This window comes from Lagopus muta, chromosome 5 (genome assembly GCF_023343835.1).
Source record: "Lagopus muta isolate bLagMut1 chromosome 5, bLagMut1 primary, whole genome shotgun sequence".
Classification (NCBI taxonomy): domain Eukaryota; kingdom Metazoa; phylum Chordata; class Aves; order Galliformes; family Phasianidae; genus Lagopus; species Lagopus muta.
The window spans coordinates 8457525-8476343 of record NC_064437.1 but is presented as its reverse complement, the minus strand read 5'-3'; the positions used below and the strand labels follow the sequence as shown (position 1 = coordinate 8476343).

At 44.0% G+C, this 18819-nt stretch overlaps 1 protein-coding gene across 1 annotated transcript; it reads left to right on the top strand.

Moving 5' to 3' along the window:
• The first annotated feature begins 530 nt into the window (after positions 1 to 530).
• RAD54L (RAD54 like) lies at positions 531 to 18771 on the top strand. Its single transcript, XM_048945965.1, has 18 exons — positions 531 to 640; positions 727 to 807; positions 1005 to 1124; positions 1817 to 1877; positions 3747 to 3882; positions 4703 to 4772; positions 7088 to 7376; positions 7855 to 7979; positions 9558 to 9708; positions 11625 to 11751; positions 13860 to 13934; positions 14360 to 14490; positions 14594 to 14704; positions 14847 to 14970; positions 15280 to 15358; positions 15466 to 15645; positions 16631 to 16794; positions 17925 to 18771. Exons 1-18 carry the CDS (start codon positions 638 to 640, stop codon positions 18124 to 18126), a joined length of 2229 nt encoding a protein of 742 aa, XP_048801922.1. The 5' UTR covers positions 531 to 637; the 3' UTR covers positions 18127 to 18771.
• Positions 18772 to 18819: the final 48 nt, after the last annotated feature.

Genomic DNA, 18819 nt, shown 5'->3' with positions numbered 1-18819 from the left:
CCTCGTTTGAGAATGTGGCTTTGCCTTATGTCCACTCTGCTTTATGGCTGTACTTTAAAGGAGCATCAATATGTTAACATAAAGGTTAATATGAACATGGCGTGCAACACGAGGTGGGGGTACAGCCAGAGGGTTTTCTTGTGTTTCTCATTAATGTGAGGCATGCACTATCCACCACTGAGTGGAGCCTGAGGAACTGGGCTGAAGAGTGTATTTTGCTTTTCAAGTTCTGTTTTATTAAAAAAGAAGAAATGTCTTATTTCAGGAAGTCTGGGGTTTCTTGGGACCAAAGGGACAATTTAGCTGGATATCTTCGCATGCTGTGGTTTTGCAGTTTGTAAACACTCGTCCTATAAACCTCAGCGAGCATCAGCCACGATCCTGGTCGCTCTCAGGGATAACAAACCCTCAGCCTGTCCCGCCGCGGCACCCAGAGCGAGTCGATTCGGTTCGATGCGCTCGGCGCTCGCTTAGCCATGCCTGTTGCTCTACCCGAGGGGCGGGGCGAGCTGGGCGGGGCGGAACCTCCCGCGATTTTCGCGCCTGCGGAGCGGCGCGCGCGTCCCGTCGCTCACCTTCCCGCCCTCCTGGCCTTGTGCCGGCCGTTACCACACCCCCCCAACCCCTCTGTGAGGCAATGGTGAGTGCGGGGCGGGCGGCGGTGGGGGCGGCTGAGCCCTCCGCTCCGCGCGCACCTTCATGCGGTGTGCTGTGCCCTTCTTACAGCGCAGGAGCCTGGCCCCCAGTCAACTGGCCAAGAGGAAGGCAGGCGGCGAGGAGGAGGACGGCGAGTGGCGGCCGCCGGCGGTGAGTGAGGGGCTGCTGGGCGGTAGCGGAACAGGCTCGCCCGTAGTTGCTGGGTGCTGCTGGTTCTGCCCTTGGGCAGTTGAGGTGTGTGGTGCTCAGGGATGCTCAGCTGGCTCTGAGCTGCGGTTTTGCGCTCACTGACCGTGACAGCGATCTCGCCAGCTGCTCACAGGCTTTGCCTTGGTGCTGTTTTTCAGATTCAAAAGAGGCAGAAGGCCGGCAGTGAGGCGGAGAGTGGAGACTGCTTCAGATCGCCATTCCGGAAGCCATTGACACAACTGACCAACAGGCCTCTCTGCCTGGACAGCAGCCAGCATGTGAGTGGGCATCCCTGCCAGCTCGTGGTGGTGGGTGAGCTGCACGTGGAGCTTGTTGACCAGCACAGTCCATACTCTTCTGTGGGCCCATTTATCCTGGGTGTTATGGAGGGGTCGCATGTGGTTCTTTGGAAGGACCTTCACTTGCTCCTGCTGTTGTGGAGGGGATGTGGTGAGAGTCCTTGGGTGTTGACAGATGTGGGAAGCTCCTCTGATATAGGTGGCTCAAGTGCTGTCTATTTGTTCACCGAGCTTTCAAAGAAGCCCAGAGAAGATGGAGATGAAGTTGTCTGAGATGGGACGTAGTGTACTTTAGAGCTAACCTAGCTCTTTCACAGGAGAGAATTGCTTGACTGAATTACCTTAAGGTTAAGGAGAACGTAACTGTGTTTAAAGAAGTGAATACTGTCAGTGGATTTAAGTAGATGGAGTTATGAAAATAAATGTCATGCATGAGAAAACTTAAACTGTTTTGTAAAGTGGAGTAGGAAGCAGGAGCAGTTCTGTTTTGTTACTTTCTACCTTTTGCACATAGAAAATAATTGGGGTTGGCTGGAGCTTGAACAGTTTAAACAGAGGAACTCTTGGCACCGGGCAAAAATGAGTTCTTAAAATGTATTTTAAGATTTGCTGTCTTGAGCAATCTCTGACTTCAAACTTCTGAAGCATGTGCTTTCTCTCTGAATTCTTAGGAGGCTTTTATCCGCAGCATTTTGTCCAAACCCTTCAAAGTCCCCATTCCAAATTATAAAGGTAAGATGACGAGGTTTAATAATTATCTGTGTTGTCTGACTCTGGGGAAACGTGATGGTTTGGCCTGTCAAATGTACCTGTGGGGATTAGTGTTATTTTTTGGAGTGATGACATATGTTCCAGAAATCCCGACTTAATTCTGATAGAAAAATACTAGCATATTAGCAAAATCTTCATATTTTTTTCTAGTGCTTTGTTTGGATAATCCTACATTTCAGGACTGGGTTTTGTATTCTTGCAGCTGTGTGTTTGATGTAGTGCTTGATGTAGTGCCAGAAGTTGGTACGCCACATTGCAAATACAGAAGCAAGATGAATTCTAAGCCATGGAAGAATATCATCTAAAAAATATCTAAATTGTGCTAACAGACTGAAGGCCAGGGTGAAAAAGACAGTATGTGCCAGTTCTCTTTCTATTTTACTTGGTTTGTTGAGTCTCAAGGTGATCTTCAAAACAAGGGTAACTCTGAACTTCAAAGCCTCAGCTGGTTTTAAATCAGGCAGCACATGATCCCAGAAACAAGTGGGACTTTTCTTGTCTCCTTCTTCCCCTTCACCCTGCAGCTGAAAAACTGAAGGACAGGACCGTTTCACTCAAACATTAGTCATAAAATATTTCTCTAGACACATTCAGCAGGTGCTGAATATGAAACAGCTAGTCACAGAAGAGTTTGTTTGCCCTAGTTCTTATTTGATGGAGAAGTAGACTTGTCAAGAGACTGAAACAGAACTGTAACTGCAGAGGCTTCTTTTTATGGCTGTTACTTTTCTCTCTAAACTGGGAGATGAGATTGTTTCGTTTACTTTCTTCATGTGGAGGCATTGTCCCAGCCTGTGGTACACTGTTGTTTTGCAAGGAATTTCAGCAGGTGGCAGGGGATTAACTCTGCTCCATTTTTTTCCCAAGCATAATCACTCCTGGGAGCATAGTTGTCTCCCAGGACTCAGATGAGTCTTTGAGCTGGGTTTTGACACAAGCAGTTTTTATACATGTTCTTTCTATGTTCATCTCTATTCCAAAGTGTGACATCAAAATATAACATCAGGAAGAGAGACTTGTCCTTATTTTCTTCTTTTCAGAGAAATTGGCTCCTGTGCCCAACATCTGCTATTGCTCAGGAGAGAGCAAATAATTCTCTAGACTAGGTAATGGCAGTGTGAGTCTATGATACTGTAGAACTCCATTACTTTTACAGGCCTTGTTCTGATATTATGCAAAAGATAGAATTCTTGCAAAGCCTTGGTTAGATGATCCAAAAAGAGGTTTTGACCCAGTATGTACAATATACATGGAAATGTATTTGTTGAGCTGCCAAAGCTCAAGTGTATCCTTGAACCTTGCTTGTCTTTCAAAAAAATAAAACAATCACTGTGAGTGGAACAAGGAGTGGTAGCAGCTGTGGTGCCCAAGTGAAGCTGAGAGCTGAGAGGAACACTTTGCCTTGGATCTAGCATGGCATAGAATCCTTAGAGTTGGAAGGGACCATTACATTATAGTAGTTATCTAGTCCAACTCCCTGCAGTGAACAGGGACACTTACATCTAGATCAAGTTGCCCAGAGTCTGATCCATCACCCTGCAAGTTAGTGTATGCTCTTGTATGCCAGCATTTCTGGCATCTGCTGCACTGAGTTATTCCGAATTTACTACATCCAACATGGTGGGCAGTGCCATTGCTCCATCTTTCTGCTCTTTCTTTCCTGCAGTAGAGCAGTGCGTGCTGGCAACGCAGTCTGCAATGGTTGCCTTCTCCACCTTAGTGCTGTATGCAATTAATTCAGCATTTCTAAACTTAATCAGATGCTTCTGCAAGTCTCTGCTTTCTTCAGCAGGATGTTGTTCTTTGAGTTGTGCTTTTGTTTGCTTTCAGGGCCGACGGGCTTGCGGGCTTTGGGTATTAAACGGGCAGGGCTGAGGAGTTCTCTCCACGATCCTTTTGAGGAAGGAGCTCTGGTTCTGTACGAGCCCCCACTGCTGAGTGCCCACGAGCAGCTGAAAATAGACAAGTGAGTCAATACCTGGCGCACATGCTTCAGCTCTGACCTCCTTGTATGTGTATGTTTGTGTGCTTTCTTCCCACATGTATCTGAGCTGGGCTCTGAACATCAAGGGAAGCTTGGTTCCAAGTATTCTGCCACTGAATTGTTTCAGGTACGGTAACGATCAAAGGAAAGCATGTACCCATGCCAGATTGTTTACTTTCCTCCACAGGCTGTTTGATCTTCCACTCATCAAAAATATAAGCACGATGCACGGAATAAGGATGCATGCATGGATAAGCTGTTTAGGAAATCTTACGGATCAGTTTGAAGTCAGGATACATCAGCATCTAGAGACAGCCAGAGGGAGATGACTGACAGTCAAATGCTAATCTGCCTAATGGTTTTTATTGTTAAATAGTTTCTTCTGTGCCCTCTTTTTCTTTTTTTTTTTGATTGAGAAGAGCTATTAGCCGGATCTTAGATGAAGGAGGTGTTCCTTGATTTACTCTCTTCATTAATGCAATTACACCAATGTTAATGAGACTAAGAAAATATTGGCTTTTAAAATACCTCTCTATAAGATGTTCTGCCCTTGTTTTAACCACAGCTCGGCTATTGGTTTCATTGACATTTCAGATTGTAAATCAGGCCTGTATAACTCCATTCCAGAATTGAATTAATCCTTTTTTCACTTTCATTGATAGTTGATTCTCTTACTCCACGGAGAAGCCCTCAGAATAGCAGTGAGACTGAAAAAAAGAAAACAACAAACAGAAACCCTTAACTAAGCATATGCTGGACTGAGTACATTAATCATAGCCTTTGCCTTTACTGTCTCCTGCAGGGATAAAGTGCCTGTGCATGTTGTGGTGGATCCTGTCCTCAGTCGTGTTTTACGGCCTCATCAGAGAGAAGTAAGTTTTCTGCTGGAACACAAGGCTGTGGTTGGTGAACTTGGTGCATTTCAGAAAGGTGCAGGCCTCTGCTGGAATTGTAACCCAGTAACCGTGAGGTCTGCATAGGCTGTCTAACAGACTGGCATGTTGCAAACGTAAGGTGAAACATTTGTTCTAAACGCTATTTTAGAGGCACGAATGCTGATATATTGTATCCTGTCCTAAACAAGAGGGTGTGCTGAAAGTCTTACAACAGCCCTGTTTGTCCTTAAAAATAGGGAAACTTATTGTTTTCTAGTGGGCAAGAACTTTTTTCCTCTTTTCTTGCCTCTGATCTAGCAGAGTCAGAGCATTCCCAGCCTACACACAGTACTGCCTAATGCAGAAGTTTGTTCTCTGCAGGCTTGTAGGTTAGATCAGCTTATAGTGGAAATCTGGGAATTTGTGGGCATATGTGCAGTGGTTGCATAGGTCTTTTAAAGCATGTTGGCTTGATTTTATGTCACCAGTGATGCCCTAGGAAATTACTAGATTCTGCAGAGAGATGGGATTTTACAAAGTAAGGGTTAAAAGTTCAGACTTTACTTGAAATCTGTTGATGTAGCTCTTCAGACTGGAACTCTGTGAAAGGTGATAGGATGCAATTGCAGTAAATTTTCTTCTTGTGTTCAGGGCAGATTGTGCAGCACTGTTTTGTTGATCACCAGAATCAGTTGGACCTGCAGTGTCTGCCTTGATACACAGCAAAGTTCTCTCTGGTACTCTTATAGTATGAGGTGGTGTCCTACTTCAGTGTATTTTATTCAGAGATTGCCTTTTGTAGTTGAAAACTGTAAGTGACCTAAGTGGACTTGGAGTTTACCAGTGGAATTTGCTTTTTCTGTCATAACATGTGGAACATCACAGTACAGAAGCAGCTGGAATTAATCCACAAATATCTAGTGTAGGTATCTGCAGAGTTTTAAGTTTATCACAAATGCAGTATGTAAGCCTAGAGGCAGCACAGGTAAAAGCTGTTGTGGCTGATCTTTGAGCTAAACAGGTCAAGCTGTATGTATTGCTGTATGGGAGATTGTCACATGGCACTTTAGCAGCCTACAGCACTCTCCTGGTTTGTGCTTTTATCTCAGAGTTGATACTTAACCTGTGAGCCATTAGAATGCTGGCCTCTGGCTACATAGCTGGAGGGACTCTGTGTTGTGTAAGATGCTGCCTGCTGGCACTTTTGTCAAGTACTGATAGTTACAGAGGTGTCCTAGGCACATTGTTTTTTGACAGCTGGATATCTGCAATAGCAGTCTCTGTTCTAGTCTGACTGATCAGTCTTTGCTTGCTGAGATTCCTCTGCTGTTTTGTTTTGATTTTCCGGTTGCTGTCAGGCTGTTGTACGGCCTTGTTCTTTGTCACGTCACTGGGAGGTTACTGAACTAGATCCCCAGCCAAATTCTTTTTTTTAGTTAGTAATATATTTGATAATTGTTCAGCTGGCTTAAATGAATGAGCCTAAGAAAGAAAGAAAATGACTTGGAAATTTAAGTGGTTTATCTTCCAGTCTTGTGTAGTAGAACATAAAGGGTGTGTTCAGGCTGTATCTGTCACTCCTAGTTTGGTTGACATTATGGGGATCTTGTCCATTGCCAGGACAGTGCCCCAGGTTTTCTTTGACTCTATCATCACATGATAGAACACCTCGCAGACTTTTTTTCTGCTTTCATCTGTCTTGGTGATGTTGTCAGAGCCTAGCAACCAGGCTGAGCGCTTCCATCATGCGATGAGCAATAACCTCAGCCCTGTTTCATCTCTGAAGTTAAATCTGGTTTGCTCTTTGAGTCCCCAGGTGAGTCACGGTGGTTCTTTGCTTGTAGGTGGAAACAATAAGAGCTGCTGGGGGTGTTCTGGGGGTTAATGAAGGAGTAGAAACAAGTCTGGACATTCCATTGGGTGTTTTTAAGATGTTTAACGTGTTTGCACTGATTGACGCAGGTTAGCTAATGGCTTCAGCCTTAACTAGTTTAGTTAGGGTAGAAATTCCTGGGAATTCTAAGTCAGGAAACTAGTTACAACAGTGCAGTTAATGCATAGTATGGTTTTGTATGTGTTTTGAAGTGTATGTCATCACCAGCAGTGTTTTTCCAGATCAGATGTGGCCATGTTTTAGCTGTGTCTCGGCTGATTTCCCTCTGTCTCATTAGAATGCGTGTCTCTTGGGATCTGCTATACAAATTTGCTGTTTGTTGTAATATCAGTCCTGTGCATTGCAGTAATAAAGCTCTAATGAAGTTGTCATTCTGTGAATGTCCCCATCCTGCAATAAGAGAACAATTTCTTGGCAGGGAGTGAAATTCCTCTGGGACTGCGTGACGAGCCGGCGTATTCCTGGGAGTCACGGCTGTATCATGGCAGATGAGATGGGGCTGGGCAAAACCCTGCAGTGCATCACTCTGATGTGGACGCTTCTCCGGCAGAGTCCAGACTGCAAGCCTGAAATCGAGAAAGCCATGGTGGTGTCTCCCTCCAGCCTGGTGAGAAACTGGTACAACGAAGTAGAGAAATGGCTGGGGGGAAGGATTCAGCCACTGGCCATTGATGGAGGCTCCAAAGAAGAGATTGACCGAAAACTAGGTACAGAAATGTTTGCAAATGGTGTGGTTGGCTGGTTTGGAGTGAAACCTCTAATTGGAAGAAGCTTACAGCAGCTGAAGGGAATGTTTCCGAGTGGTTGTTAGAGCTCTGGGGGCTGACAAGAGTGAAATTCTCTTTTCTAACATGTTTAGATCAGATCATTGCATTTTTGATAAAAGTTCTCTTTTGGAATAATCCAAGTCCATTTGTGCCCTTAAGTTAGGGCAGTTCCTGTGTGTCATCTTTCTTCCAGATGGAAGCTAGAGTGGGAGTGGGCAGAGGTGGGAGGGAGTGGAAATGGGAGCAGCTGTGGGGAATGGGGCATGGATATATTTGGAATCAGCTCTTTGTCAGCAAGCAACAGCGCTGAAACAAACAGAAAGGTTTTCCTGGATGTTTAAAAGTTGATTTTTACTGCAGAGTTTGGAGCCTTTTCCGTTACTGTTTTCATCATCCTTTTCCTACTTTCCACCCACAGTTGGCTTTATGAACCAACGCGGCCTGCGAGTGCCTTCACCCATCCTGATCATCTCCTATGAGACCTTCCGACTCCATGCTGAGGCACTACAGAAGGGCAGCGTTGGCCTGGTCATATGTGATGAGGTATGGTTAAATCTCTAAGGAGAATCGATTCCTGATGTTTTCTTGAATTTCAGGCAGAAGTGGCCCAACTTTCTTAAAAGGCAGGGAGTGAGGATGGAGGTGTCGAGCAAGGTTTGCCTGTGGAGAGCACCCATTCCAGTTTGAGAGGCTATGGGTACCCAGCTTGTTCTTGGTGGGTGAGCCTGAATGAGAAACTGTTCTCAGAAGCTGAAATAGGAGAAGAAATAATCAATAAAAAAATGAAGTGGTGGTAAGTATCTTAGTTCCCTGGAAGAATGGAGACACGTACACCTACCTTGGAGTGTAATATGTAGAGAAAGAAGATTCACCACCTATCTGTGACTCTGAAAAAGCCCTTGCTCTGTTGGATCCTTGCTGATCTTTTTTGTTTGTCCAGCAGTCCCAAGGCATCTGTTCCCTTAGCATACAGTGGGTGAAAGTGGCCTGCTCTTTGGAGTCAAAAACTCAGGAGAATTTATCTGTGGTTGTAGGGGAGTTTGAAGGTTCACCTGTAGCAGGACCCTCTTCCCAGTGTAGCATGCTGCTTGGAGTGGAGGTAGGAGATCTGGATAAGGAGGCCCTTCCTGCTACTTGTTCAAGGACTGACCTGGCTCACTGACTGCTGGGATCTAGCTTTGCCTTGCCTGGTTTTCAAGCTAAGCTTTCACGTGTCTGAACTTGAGTTTTTCTTTTTGCTTTATCATTCTATATTTGTGATTATAGATAGTGAGAGACAGAGATGTTCTTGAGGAGAAAAGCAAATAACCTATGCCTCCTTGAAATAATGTAGCTGGAGGTCTCAGTGTGTGTCCCCTGTGGCTCTTTAGATTTGTTAGAAGGTGGTGCCACCCAGCGGTTTGGTTCTTCATGTGCTGGTATGGCACTGAGAGGGGCTTGGACATCAGGACTGTGATGGATGGCTCGCATTCACCATTTATGCTGCAAGTCTGTGGCTGCCTATACTTCTCAGTGCCCCTGGAACAGGACCAGCAGCTGAGAGCACAGGTCCTTGGCTCTGCATTTTCCCTATGTTTCAGCCTGTAATAAGCATTTCTTCACTTACACTTTGTCCTGCAGCATAAGAATAAGAGTTTGTCATCTTTTAGGAATCAGAGGTGTCAGTAGTCCCAAGTATTTATATATGGAGCATCAATATAACAGTTTGTCTTTTTATAAAGCAGATTATAAATGTTCTTCTCTTTTATTTGTTTCACTCTTGTTTGTGGGGTTGGTATTTTGTTTGTTGTCTTTGATTTCTTATAATTAGAACTCATGATTGTCAGTATTTTCATGGCAGGTTCTTTTCCTTGGGTGTGACTCGCATGTTCCTAGCCTGGGAAGCTTGTAATGGAAATGGTATTTCTCCTCACGTAATTGCTCCAGATTTCCCACCAGTTTCTTACCTTTAAAGGAAGTCACAACACCTGAATACAGGAAAGACAATTATTCTACTCTGAACAGATGAAAAGCTGTGAGGTGCTTTGTCACAAATTCAACATGTGTTGATGATGGTCTTGAAGCTGCTTCCCATCAAGGCCACCGGATTTTTCAACTACGTTCTTTTTTTCTTTTTCAAAGGGACACAGACTGAAGAACTCTGAAAACCAAACGTACCAAGCTCTGAACAGCTTAAATACACCTCGAAGAGTCCTTATCTCGGGTACTCCCATCCAGAATGACTTGCTTGAATATTTCAGCCTGGTGCATTTTGTTAATTCTGGCATCCTAGGTGAGAAAAATGAATGTGTGAGGCATGAGAAAGGGAGAAATTAATGGCAAGGCTTCCTCTGGTTACCAGTGCTAGTGAAAGGAGCAATCAAAAAGTTAAAGAAAGGAAAAGCTGTGTACAGATTGGAGACAGTCTCCTGCAGAGAGTCCAGAAAGTCTATGTCATGGTCTCCTGTTGCAGAGGCTATACAGAATTAGAGCTGTTTCAATTTAAAGTATGCATGTCAAACATGTTTTAAGAGTATTAATTATTAAGATAAGATGAACATGTGGTCCTGAGTACTGTGTGGTTGATCTCCTTACGTAGCTGTACTGATCAACCAGAATGTGTGGGGCTAGGAGTGTCTCTGATAATGTGCACTTTGAGGTACTGCAGGAGTTGCTGAGCAGGAAGATCTGGCTCAAAATAGTGCTTCCCACAATGCTTACAGCCTACAGTAAATTTAGAAATCTAAGCCAGGTACAATTCCTTTGTGGGAGAGGCTCTGGGAAAAAAGGGTTTTACATGACATACTCCTTGTACTCTTGACAGAGGTAGCCTGGAAAATGTGCTTTTTCCTTTTCTCTCTGTTGTGTTCATTTGGATTAGGAGTTTGAAGTGACTGGTGCAAGGTAGAACGGTGTACCTTAAGACAGAGCAGACAAAGCCCAGATCTTTGGTAGTCTGCCATCCTGCTCTCAAATATACTGAGAGAAATTTGAGGATGATGTCTAGAACTTGGAGTTAAGATTATACCATAGCTTTTGTGTTTGTATGATGTGGCAGTTTGGTGGTTTTATTTTTCTTTGATAAGGGAGGCCTGTGAGTCTGGGGTTGAAAAGAACCTGAAAGGGGGACACTGATTAGTGTGAGTTTTCAGGGGAATTGGAGCTAGATGATCTTTAAGATCCCTTCCAACCCAAGCCATTGTATGATTCAGGATCAAACACTTTCTATAGTTGCTGGTAACTGACTAGAATATTCTGCCTCTGGCTCCTAAGCTCTGTTTGTTTTTGAGAAGCAGAATAGCTTTTGCATTCTCTCCTACATCTTTGGGTTAGGAGCAGGTCTGCTGCTTTCTGGTATGAAGCAGCTTGTCTTTATCGAGACGTAATTTTTCTGTCAAGGACTGAGAATAAACTGATCTGTAAATCATTTATTTGCTGCATCTTGTCACCCACCTTTGTGTCAGACTTGGGAATCCTGTCAAAAAGGCTTCTCATTAATTCTAGTGCATGTACAACTCTTGTTAAACACCTAGTCATCAGATTCTCAGCCTTAAAAGCAACATTTGGGCCGTGTTTCTCAAGGGAAGGGTGAGATGTGGTGGTACATGTTCTGCATCTGCTTTTTCCTTGTTTTCAGCTTTTTTTTTCCTTTCTTATTTGATGTGACTTTTTTTCTCTCAACCTGTGCTTTGGACACAGATTAACTCCCCTGTACTTGCAGTTCTTTCTCTTTGAGACGAGATTAATACTATAAATACTTCTACCAGAGCCGTATGCATGTAGTGGTCACTTTTCTCTGTCTCAGCCTGTGACCAGTAGTAAGCAACTGATTAGAGACCGTTTTGGAAAGGGCACATAATTTCTGCACTGTTGCTGACAAGGATACAAATTCTGGGAGTAAAACTGTAACTGGAATGAAAGCAAAAGCAGTACGTGCCTGATAGGACTCAGGTTTAACTACATTTTGTATGACCTTTGGCAGTGCAGCATTGCTAGAATTAAAAAATAATCTCAAGTTGTACAGATTTGTCAGCCATGTTTAAATCTTTCCTGGCTAGAAAGAAAACCAAATCCTACTGATGGGGCAAGAGTTTGTATTATCTGCTGGGCCTCTTGTTTATGGCATGATAGCTGGGGCTGTGGGGATATTGATCGAAGGTTATTTGGTAGTAGCTGTCACTTTCTCATTTTTCATTTCTGTTTGTGCAGGGACTGCACAGGAATTTAAAAGACATTTTGAATTGCCTATCTTGAAAGGCAGAGATGCAGACGCAAGTGAAGCTGAACGACAGAAAGGAGAAGAGAGGCTTAAAGAGCTGATCAGCATTGTGAACAGGTGAACTTCATCCCTCTTCTCTTTGCAGAGGTTTTGCATAAACCCTTGATGCATGAATGTCTTCCAAAAAGCAAGTTGTAGCTGTAACAAATATCTTGCTAGCTAAGACTGTTCAGCAAGTGATTATGCAAATGTTTATTGCCTTAAGAAATCTACATAGTATGTAGCTTTAGTCTGAAAAATAGCATATCAAAATGGCACAGTTAGTTGCAGTCACTCCCAAACAAACATGCTCAGATATGAATCACAATTTTACTCTTATGTTTGTTTTCTTTTGGTATCTAATAGTCAGGTAGCTTTCTTTTATTTGTGCTAATTTAACTGCAGTGTGTAGACTGGGTTGGACTGCAGACCATCCGGTCCAGGTGTGAGCAGCAAAGGATGAGGAGTATTGTTCAGTTCATTGATGATAGCCAGGTCACAAAAGAGTTCAGCTCATACTTTCACAGCTGTGTTGGCTTTGTAGAGCTAATGGGATTAGAGTACTAGCATCAGAAATGTGACTTCTGATCCCTAAGGAGCACCTCTGTGAAGTGCTGTGAAGTGCTCTGTGTCATCTATCTTCCCTGATTTTTGATGATTCCTTAAATATGTTTTGTTTTCTGTTGATTAATAGAACCAGTGCATCCACATCTGCTGACAATCACTGACCCTAAAGAACTCTTACAAGAAACTCCTTTGCATTCTTAGCATTGCAGGTGTTATCATTTCTTTTTCTTTCTTTTTTTTTTTTTTTTAAATTAAATCTGAGCTGTTGCTACCATCACAAATACAATACAGCAGTTCATAGTCATGGTAAATGAAATTTCACATTGAGTATAGCCTGTCTGCAGAGATAGCCATGACCTTGGCTCAGATTGGCTTGCAAAACTCTTAAGACAAGAAATAGTTTTGGAGAAGAGGTTATTTTTCTATAAGGCACGTTATTTCTTTAGCTTATCAAAAAAGGATGTAAAAGTGTGTTCAGGAATGCTTGTACCTGGCTGTTGAGGTCTGTGTCCTTCTCTTTACCCTCCTACAGTCTTAGCAGACAAATAGAGAAGATGAATCACACTGGCAATATCAAGAGAATTGGCAGAAGCTAAGTAGGGCTTTCAAGTGAGACAGTGATCCAAAGATATGTGGTATCACAGGCGTGGGGCTGAAAGGCTCTGGATAAGGCACATAATCCATCTTGATGTATTGAAGCAGAGGATGTTAGACCTAAAGCATCTGTTTGCGTAATCCCCACAGAGCACTGGAGACCTCACAAATGCTCAGGACACCTTTTCCAAAGCATGACTGTCTTTGTGCTTAGAAAACGCTCTTAATATGTAACCTAAATCTTCCTTATGGCTGCATAAGCCTGTGTCTTTTCATCCCACTGCTTATGTGTTTGAAGACCAGATTATTCCTTTCTTTAACAACCTCTGACAGATTCTGGGGCTGTCGTATATCCCTGGTGTCTTCTGTGGATTTTGTAACCTCATGTTTTTGATGTCTCTTGGCAGAACTGGGTCTTGCATCTTTTTCTTATTTTGGTTGCTCTTCCCCCCCCCCCCCCCCCAGTTCTTTTCATATTTTCTGAAGTATGGTAGAACTATTCTGCAGGGCACCTTTAGAACCCTAAAGGATGTGCCCTGAGCTCAAATCTTGGACCAGAATGAACCTATCTTGATTGAAGGTGACTGATAAGTTACTTGGGAATCTGACTGCTTGTACTGTGTGCTGAGTGTATTGTGTGTGGTGGCCGAATCCTTTCCTTGTTTGCTGCCCATGCCACTGGTCTGGTGTTGCTCAGCAGTTGAGAATGCTGTTGGTAGTTGAGAAAGGGCTGAATTTCTCTGCTAGGGAACTGGGCTTTGATAGCTGTGATCATTCTTACCCCTCCAAGTCTCATGAATAGCAGTTGGGAGCCTCACAAAGATGGCAGGCTATTCCAGTTTCTGTATAATGAGCTAACGTGGGTGCTTAGTGTGGATGGTGGGTGTCCAGCCTTTGCCACATGTTTGATTGTCACAGACTTTTGGAGATTAGATGTCAAAACTTTGTGTTAAACATGAATAACGTTGATTAAATGGAGTTTCTCATGTCATTTAAGCATCTGATTTTCATTTCCCTCCTTGCAGGTGTTTAATCCGAAGAACTTCAGACATTCTCTCCAAATACCTGCCGGTGAAGATAGAGCAGGTGGTCTGCTGCAGGTACTGGGAACTATGTGTGTTGCCTGAGAGAGGGGAGGAACAACTCAATAGCTGCAAAAAGCCCTGAATTCTATGCTTGGGTGACTGTTTCCTTCTAGGAATGAGATTGTAACCATCAGCATTATGTTGCTTTTCCACTTCAAGCAGGGGTGGCCAACTCAGAGCTGATGGTTTTGCCAGGTGACTGGCATGCTTTGTGCAGCTGTGGGGCAGCAGATCCCTGGACTGTGCAGAGTATCTGTGAACTTTTCTTCCAGCTCTGAGCTGAAATAACAACATTGCACCATCAGTCATAGAAGCAGTTTTTAGGTTGTTTGGGATGTAGCTAAAAAGTTGTGTGCTTAAGTTAAAAATGAAGCCACGGTATGGAGGAGGAAAGATGGTGGTGGTGGTGGAGTGACTGCAGGGCTCTTACTCTTTTTCAGACTGACACCTTTGCAGGCTGAGCTGTACAAGAACTTCCTGAAGCAAGCCAAGCCAGTGGAGGAGCTGAAGGAGGGCAAGATCAATGTGTCATCTCTCTCTTCCATCACTTCCCTGAAGAAGCTCTGCAATCGTGAGTTGTTCCACTTGGGTAAAGGGTTTGGTTTTTATGCTGTTGGTGGATTTTTGGGTCTTCAGTGTGCACTCCAACAGACTTTGAGTTGTTTGTTCTCCAGATCCTGCTCTTATTTATGATAAGTGCGTGGAAGAAGAAGAAGGTTTTATGGGAGCCCTGGATTTGTTCCCTGCTGGCTACAGTACCAAATCTGTGGAGCCCCAGCTTTCAGGTACTGTGGAGCTCAATAGTAGAGATGTTCTGCCTAATAAGCAATCATGAGAGTATGTTTAGCGTACTGTTAAGTGACCCTTCCAAGGTCAGGAATTTGGAACTTCTGTTCTAGCTTGCTTTCTTCTTTCCTTTTTATCTAGGAAAGATGCTGGTTTTGGACTACATCCTTGCTGTTACAAAAAGCACCAGTAATGACAAGGTGGTTTTAGTGTCTAACTACACTCAGACACTGGACCTATTTGAAAAGCTCTGCAGGAACAGAAGGTTTGTCTTTGGGCTTTATTTGTCTAATCTTGCAAGGCTGTACTTGCAGCCTACACTGCAAAAGAGACTGGCTATTTTTAAAGTTTTTGTCAGCAGGAACTTCTGACCTGTAATGTACCTCAGATGTTCCTGAATTGGAACTAACATGGCTTGTGTTCTGGCTACTGAGATTACTTGGCAGAAAAGTTTTGGCCCCTATGCAAAAGCTCTTAAAGCTTTGTTGCAAGGCAGTTTGTGGAAGGTTGTTTCTCTTATGAGTAGGATGCTTTAAAGGTCAGAGCAGTGAAATTGTAGTGTTGTATATTCTAGGTATTTATATGTCCGGCTGGACGGCACCATGTCCATTAAGAAGAGAGCAAAGATTGTGGAGCGATTTAACAGCCCCTCAGTAAGTAGAACCTAACAGATATGGGCAGTTTTCCTGCCTCTTCTCGGAGTGTGAGTAAAAGTGTTCGATGCCTCTGTTGTTTAATCCAAACCTGCCTTTCTCCACAGAGCCCTGAATTTATCTTCATGTTAAGCAGCAAAGCAGGTGGTTGTGGTTTGAATTTGATTGGGGCTAACAGACTGGTTATGTTTGACCCAGACTGGAATCCAGCTAATGATGAACAGGCCATGGCTCGTGTGTGGCGGGATGGCCAGAAGAAGACCTGCTACATCTATCGACTGCTTTCAGTGAGTCTTCATCCTCTCCTCCTCTGCATGGGGTTCTTGGTGCTAGCCCAGGCTGCAGCAGATGTAATTGGGACCAGAAGAGAGACAGCCCTTTTGTATCAGCAACCAAGACTGAGTGGAACTCGGTTGCTTCCTACCTTTAGATGTATTGCCATGAAAAACAATGAGCACTAAGCTGGAATGATCATTATTTCAGGCCTTGATTTCTAATAATGCTTGGCTTCTGAGAAATAGAAATGATTGAGGCTTTCCAGGTAACATTCTTTTTTGAAATCATTAAGGCATCTGACTTGTTTAATCTTGTGGGTTGTCTGATGCTGAAGTTGCTGCTTTCCAGTCAGGCTGTGGTCTGTTGTGGCTGGGCATATATCTACTTTATAAGAAGTGACTACATTCCCAGAACTGCAGAAGCTTTTGAAATGGGGCTACCAGTTGATAGGGAGATGCTTTGTAAGGAGAACAATGAACATGACTAGTACTTTCAGAGAAGTACTAGTACTTTTCAGACTTGGGGGTTGGAGATTCATGATCCTGGAGGTCCCTTCCAACACTGGCCATTCTGTGATTTCAGGCTACTGCTGTAGCAGTTTGTCAGGGAGTGTCAGTAGTTATTACTGCTCAGAAATGTCTTCTGTGTGCCTTTGTTTACCTTCCCCTTTCCATTCCCTTTAACTTCATCTAGTTAAGGATGACTTTTTTTCTTTAAACTTGTGATCCTTGATAAATTATGATTTGACTTTGACAAAACATCTATATCTCAGTTGGATCCACTCCTGTGGCCACAGTGAAAGGCAAGAGAAGCAGTGTTGGGCTAGATCAGTAACAAAAAGGGAAATGGTCAGAGTGCAGCTCTGCCTCTCATCTGTATACTGGTCTGATGGGACACTCTGTGGTCCTGACTGCTGCTTAATCTCTGATGCTTTCCCAGCATAGTGTTCTGCACTGGCATCCAACTATGCTTCATCTCTGACCTTCTTTTCTGTAGACAGGGACCATAGAGGAGAAAATATTTCAACGCCAGACCCACAAGAAGGCACTCAGTAGCTGTGTGGTGGATGAAGAGCAGGATGTAGAGAGACACTTCTCGCTTGGGGAGCTCAAGGAGCTGTTTGCATTGAATGAGACCACCACCAGTGACACCCATGACAAGTGAGTATGTGATGCAGTAATGGCTGGGGTCAGCAAAGAACTCCAAGCTTGGTTTAGCGATTCAGAGGTTCCTTAGTTAGCAGGAGGAAGTTCAAGAGAGAGGGCCTCAAGTGTCTCTACTTCTGAACCTGTTAATCATCTAAAGATTAACACTTCCTTGCTGTCTTCCTTTTTGTTGTGTTAGAAAAGCTGCCCTGGCTGAACAAGTGAGCAAGGCATCTTGTTGACTGTGCTTGAAGGCTGTGAAATACTGCAGTTAATGAACAGCTCTGAGCAAATTTTCCTTTGAAGTTGGTGGAGCTCTTTGCCAGTACTGCTCCTGGTAGTGTGACTGGCTTCCAAATGCCAAGATACTGAGCTGCTTCTAAGGCCAGGGCTATTCCATCTGCTAAGAACTGATGAGGCCAACTCAGGTACTTCTCTGGGGGCTCAAGTCATAGGCTCTGTTGTTTGCCCTTCTGTGCTCCCCAGGCCCCCAAGACCAGAAAGAAGACAGGGAGTGCAGGAAAATGCTTCACTGAGAAGGTTGCTAATACTCTTAATTCAAGCAAGAATTGACAAAGATTAGTTTTAAGCTGACTCAAAGCTTAGGTCTCTACAGGTCTGTGTGGCAACAAACCTTGCAGGCAGGACTGCTGGTGTTCCTTCTCTCCTTGTACAGCTGCTCAGCAGGGCATCTGCTAGGCAGTCTGAGCACAAGTCAGTGGCTGTGGCATGAACTGGGATGGAGCAGCTTGGAGCATGGCACTCTCCTTTGAGCTCAGCAAGCCTGACACAGTGCTGAGGATGTTTGTGTTAGCAGTGCTGGTGATCACTCAAGATCTCTAAATGTTCCTCACTTTCAAGAGAAGTCATCCTGAACTTTGGGCCTTGCTGTCCTTTTGCTACCTTGTTGGAAGTTGTGGAGAACACCATTGGAAACAAAATGGAGGTTTTCAAAATGTTTTTTTCCCCCCTATCAGTCAGACGTGCCAGAGAGTGGTTGTGTGTTTAAATAAAACATGGTAGCAATTCATCCTTTCTGAAATCCACTCAGTGGTGTAGGTGACAGGGGGAGTCAACCCAGATGTTATTGGGCTGTATTTTTAACACCTAAGCAGAGAAGAAACCTTGCACTGATTTTGTTCCAGGATCAAGTGTCGTCGCTGTGTGAACGGCCACCAAGTACGGCCACCTCCTGAAGGGTCTGACTGCACCTCTGACCTCTCCCAGTGGAACCACTCTGCTGATAAGCGGGGCCTGCAGGACTCTGTGCTGAAGGCTGCGTGGGATGCTGCTGTCACCTTCACTTTTCATCACCACTCCCATGAGGAGCAGCGAGGGATTCCCTAACAGGTTACTGTCCCCTGTGGGGGCGAGGGCAGGCTGCTGGGGCAGTCTTTAATCCCTTTCAAGGAAAGGGGCAGTGGATAGCAGAACAATGCTGGATTTGTTGTGTGGCTGTGGGGCAGCAGAACAGCATGGTTCCTGAGAGGCTGGAATGCCCTTAGCATTGGTCAGTTTCTGCTGCAACAGCAGTGAGTTCATCGCTTTGTCTCTGCTGCTGTGTCTTATACCTGAGAAACAGCATAGTGGCAATAACTAGAGCTTGTGTGCTAGATCAGATTCAGTGCTGGTTCTTGTGCCGTGCCTTCTACTCAGCAAAATTCTGCCTTCAGGTTTATGATAAGCCTGCAGTTTTAGAGCACTTGATATGCAGTCACACTTTTTTATTGGCAGCTGTGACTTACAGCTTCATTTGAAAATGTGCAGGTTCCATTTCTGTCACAAAATATGAAACTCAGTTCATTATTCAGGATCAAGAGACTCTGTGCCAAAAACATCCTCAGCTTTTATGTTAAGCATCTCACCTTCACACACAGACAGTGGAAAATCGGACTCCATTTTGGTCACTACATTTTTAAAACTACTTGCTGTATTACGGGTGGGATCCCCACATCTGGCAAAGTGTTTTAATTAAATCACATTAAAACCCAGTAATAAAATTCAAACTTCAGTATGTTTGAGTCTTAATTCTGTTTTTAT